This window comes from Nanorana parkeri, unplaced genomic scaffold (genome assembly GCF_000935625.1).
Source record: "Nanorana parkeri isolate BGI_ZX_2015 unplaced genomic scaffold, ASM93562v1 scaffold2194, whole genome shotgun sequence".
In the NCBI taxonomy this organism is placed as follows: domain Eukaryota; kingdom Metazoa; phylum Chordata; class Amphibia; order Anura; family Dicroglossidae; genus Nanorana; species Nanorana parkeri.
The window spans coordinates 32227-37055 of NW_017308462.1; the positions used below are offsets into that span (position 1 = coordinate 32227).

Genomic DNA, 4829 nt, shown 5'->3' on the forward strand with positions numbered 1-4829 from the left:
GCAGCAATTGTTTTGTAGTCCAAGATGACAACTGGACAGGGCCAGAAGCACTGCAGAGTAGGGATGCACCGATATCGAATACGAGTACAGATATCTTTTTGTCGGTACTCGCCGTTCACGAAAGTCCAATTTAGGAAGCCAGGCGACGTGTAATGACTCGCCACCCGACAGCCCGATTAGCAGGGAAGCTGTCCCCATGCTAGGTGATGAGAAAGCATGGATCTGGCTTCCCGGCCAATCAGAAAGAAGGGCACCGTGTCCTTACATGGCGCCTGGCTTCCTGATTGGCCAGCTTCGTGACCAATCCGGAACCCGGGCAGCGAGTCATTACACGCTGGTTGGCCATGGAGCCGGCTTCCTGACACCGGAAGTGTCGGGCTAGGCATCGGAGTATTTGGGCAAGTACGAGTACTCGCCCAAATACTCGGCATCGGCACCGATACCAATACTAGTATCGGGATCGGTGCATCCCTACTGTACAGGACAGCGCTGGATTTCTGGCAGGATCGACAGGGATTTTTTTTCACTTCTTGAACGAAACCCTTTCTGTGGTATATTTAACAGAAGTTATCCGGGAAGTTCAGAGACACTTTAATAATGTTCCTCATCATCCTGTTACATTGTTGCCGGCGGTCATGCGATACTAATGGTGGAGAGTCAGAAGCGACGCCGCAGCTTTGGAAGCGATACGACCTCCCAGCAATCAGCTTATTCACGATGGTTTCCTTATTCATAAATCCGGACTCTGATTTTTTGTTTCCTGAAGGTCGCCATGCAGTCTCTGTGGAACATAAAAATTGTCGTCCTCGTCCGGGCGGAACACGAAAATCGGATCACGCACATCAGCACGTCCAGCGTAAAGACCGGAATCGCCAATACTCTGGGTGAGTGAGAGACGCTTCATAGAAACACAACAATCAATGAATCGCCTATAACTGTGAGATCAATAAATATATTTTTCAGGAAATCTAAGGGGCTGATTTATAAATCTTCCCCCCAACGTATCGCAGGGCGAATGCCGCGCACACATCACTACCGCCACTAGGTGGAGCTGAAGAGTACAGGAATTTACTATGTTCCTCAGCGCCATCTAGTGGCGGAAAGCTTACAGCTTACACTGCCCATCAGTGATGTCACCAAGCTCCGCCCCTATGCGTTTTGTCATCATAGACTTTGTCACGGGTGGACTCCTCTAATAGGAAGCCCTGTACCATGCGACTATAACAGCGCTCCCCGGTATACAGCGTCATCCCCGTACATAATCAATGCACCGATTGGTTATCTGGCAGTAACTAAATGCATAAAAAATTATTTTAAAAAAATCCCTGAGCACCTTCTTATAATATAATCACCAACTATGAACCCGAAAACAGCCTCATAACCAGAACCTCCGGAATACTGAGATACAGAAAACAATATTTACAAATGTTATAGAATAGAGAGAATTCCTATTCCTCATATACGGTGTATCCTATAATAGAATTCCTATCCCTGAAGATACGCTATTAGCATAGCGGGGAAGGCGGCTGCGCATTTTGCATCACTCCCGCTACGCTAATAGCTTATCTCCTCAGAAGCTGCACACTGCGCGCGTCGGTTTAAGTAGTAACCAGCACACGCTGTATGCAACTTCTAACAGCGTGGGAGACGGGAGGCCGGGCTTGTTGGATCCAGGAATCAGGGGAGTATTAGAAGACGAAAAAAAAGTTTTATTTTATGTTCCCGGATTTTATTTTAAAAAAATGTGTCACCTTACCTTATCTCATATACAGTGTATCTAATAATAGAATTCCTGTTCCTCATATACAGTGTATCCTATAATAGAATTCCTATTCCTCATATACGGTGTATCTAATAATAGAATTCCTATTTCTCATATACAGTGTATCCAATAATAGAATTCCTATTCCTCATATACAGTGTATCTAATAATAGAATTCCTATTCCTCATATACAGTGTATCTAATAATAGAATTCCTATTCCTCATATACAGTGTATCTAATAATAGAATTCCTATTCCTCATATACAGTGTATCCAATAATAGAATTCCTATTCCTCATATACAGTGTATCCAATAATAATAACAATGTATAAACCAGTCTAAGAAATATAAAATAATAGAAGTAGAAAGGAAACGCCGGATGTGTCACCTGACTCTATATTCTGTCCATTGGGGGGAGTTGGTGATCTGACTTTTTGCCTCTTTGATGATTCTCTCACCTGAGTGCTTCCCCCCAAATTCTATCATTTCCCCCGATATTGGAGAAGACTCGGATCCTTGTAAAGTGAAACGTTGTGATTCTTGTACCTTCTATTGATACTAGGGACGCACCGACACCGAGTACTTGCAAGAGTTGGATTTGAGGTCAATGTCCCATTTTTCAAGCTTTAGTTCCAGAGAATTCACCAGTCCAAGTTCTGTGTTAACGGCTGCTATGACTTATAGGCAAATCCTTCATGACAATTAAACATTGTAGGCTAGCTTACGACTTGGTTACTATCACCATCAGACTAGTTGGTTATAGCAAAAAAGATGGTTAAGTGGAATTCTACTTTTGCATATGAACTGCGCTGTCCAATGACAGCGGAATCATAGGAATTGAGAACGTGCATTATGTCACACATGGTGGTTAACCCATACATAATTGTTTGCTAATTGACCAACGTTCAGCTTTGGCTTTAGACGTTGAACGGTCAGGAGATACAGCACAGTCACGGGTCATGGCTGAGACCAAGCAGGAGGCTCTTTGGCGCAATGGATAGCGCATTGGACTTCGAGAGCTTGGAGTAATTCAAAGGTTGTGGGTTTGAGTCCCACCAGAGTTGCTATCTTATTGGTGAACGGCTAGCTTTAGTCTATAAGTATGCTGGATTGACCTCTTTCATTAGTGTACATAGTGACCGGAGTACTATGTGGTCTAGACTAAGGAAGAGCTTTTGGTTAACGGCTGCTATGACTTATAGGCAAATCCTTCATGATTAAAGTTGGGTTTGAGGTCAATGTCCCATTTTTCAAGGTTTAGTTCCAGAGAATTCACCAGTCCAAGTTCTGTGTCATGTCATATCATGTCATGTCATGTTCTGCCGGACACCCTGTGATGGGTCATGGCTGAAACCAAGCAGGAGGCTCTGGGGCGCAATGGATAGCGCATTGGACTTCTAGAGCATGTAATAATTCAAAGGTTGTGGGTTCGAGTCCCACCAGAGTCGAGATCTTAATGGTTTATGGCCAGCTTTAGTCTTGAAGTAAGCTGAATTAACCTATTTCCTTAGTTTACATTGTGAGCTTAGACTAAGGATGAGCTTTGGTTTCCCCAATACCGGAACTTCCCATCAGAGGAAGATTTCCTCTGACCGGCAGTGCCGTAGGGGAACATGGAGTCGGCTTTCCGGGCAATCAGGAAGCTGGGCTGTGAGTAATGACCTGGCTTCCTGATTGGCCGAACAGCTTGCTCGATGCTGATTGGTTGGTAAGCCGGCTTTCCAGCCAATCAGGAAGCCAGAGGCGGGTCATTACCTGCCGCCTGTCTTCCTGATTGGCCCGGAAGCCGGTTTCCAGGCCAATCACAATCAAGCCGGCCAAGCTACACGGAGCCGGCTTCCCCGGCAATCAGGAAGCCGAGCAGCGGGTAATGACATGTAAGGATGGGCTCGGGCGCGTTCGCTGCTCCACGTGCCGAGCCCGCCAGGGAGCTGACAGCGCCGCAGCTCCAATCACAGGCACGGAGACATTTCCCGATCTCTGCAGCTGCGAACGCGCCCGAGCCCATCCTTACATGTCATTACCCGCTGCTCGGCTTCCTGATTGCCCGGGAAGCCGGCTCCATGCCAGCGGAAGCACCGGCACCAGTACTCGGTATCGGCTAGTACAGAAAGCAAAATATCAGTTCTCGATATCGCAAAAACCGGTCGCGGTGCATCTCTAATTAATATTATTTGATTTGGTTCTCAGACCTTTTATTGCGCTCAGCCCTCTGACGTGTGGATACAATGGAGGGGAATTGATCAATACTGCCGCAGACAGAATCTGGAGCAGCTGCCCATGGCAACCAATCAGCTTCTCTCTTCAGTTTGTTCAGTTAAGTTTTGAAAATGAGAGAGAGAATCTGATTGGTCGCCGTGCACAGCTGCTCCAGGACTGATACATTCCACTCTTTGTATCTTATTGTTTTTCTCTTTCTATTCTCTTTGTATCTCTTCCATCTCCTCCGGGCAGAGATTCCCTCTCATTGCATATTACGTTGTCACACACGTTGTTCACATGTAACAATATGGAGGTCACAGTAAAAGGAGAGTGTAGCGGGAACGGTGGCCGCCATGTCCCTCAGTCTCTAATCGCCTCGCTGTCTCTCCCGGCAGGTAACAAAGGCGCGGTGGGAATATCTTTCATGTTTAATGGAACCTCGTTCGGCTTTGTGAACTGTCACCTGACGTCGGGCAACGAGAAGACCACCAGGTGAGTGGTTGCGGATTGGTCGGGACAGCTCTGCCGGACAGACATGTCGGATCCTCCTCCGAATAGACGTGACGGGTGTGACGGCGAGAGATTCACAAATGAAACGTCTTCTTTATCCGCTTCGCAGACGGAACCAGAACTACCTGGACATCCTGCGGCTCCTGTCGCTCGGGGACAAGCAGCTGAACTCCTTCGACATCTCTCTGCGCTTCACACATCTCTTCTGGTTCGGTGACCTGAACTACCGGCTGGACATGGACGTACAGGTGAGGCGGCCATCTTGGGAGTGGCGATCGGGGGTTTGGAGTCTGGGGCATATTCCCAAAGGCGGCTCCCTTCCTGCGGAGGAATATCACGTGTAGTCACTATAT

The 4829-nt window shown here is 47.0% G+C and overlaps 1 protein-coding gene and 1 non-coding gene across 2 annotated transcripts in view; both read left to right on the plus strand.

The window, feature by feature from the left end:
• INPPL1 (inositol polyphosphate phosphatase like 1) overlaps positions 1-4829 on the plus strand; it is a 32168-nt gene that overhangs the window by 22729 nt on the left and 4610 nt on the right. The window contains exons 13-15 of the mRNA XM_018572981.1: positions 767-884; positions 4362-4458; positions 4586-4724. Of these exons, the coding sequence (XP_018428483.1) occupies positions 767-884; positions 4362-4458; positions 4586-4724 (354 nt within the window). The remainder of the gene's footprint in view (positions 1-766; positions 885-4361; positions 4459-4585; positions 4725-4829) is intronic.
• TRNAR-UCU lies at positions 3128-3212 on the plus strand. Its single transcript is given in 2 exon segments — positions 3128-3164; positions 3177-3212. It is a non-coding gene; the product is annotated as a tRNA-Arg (tRNA).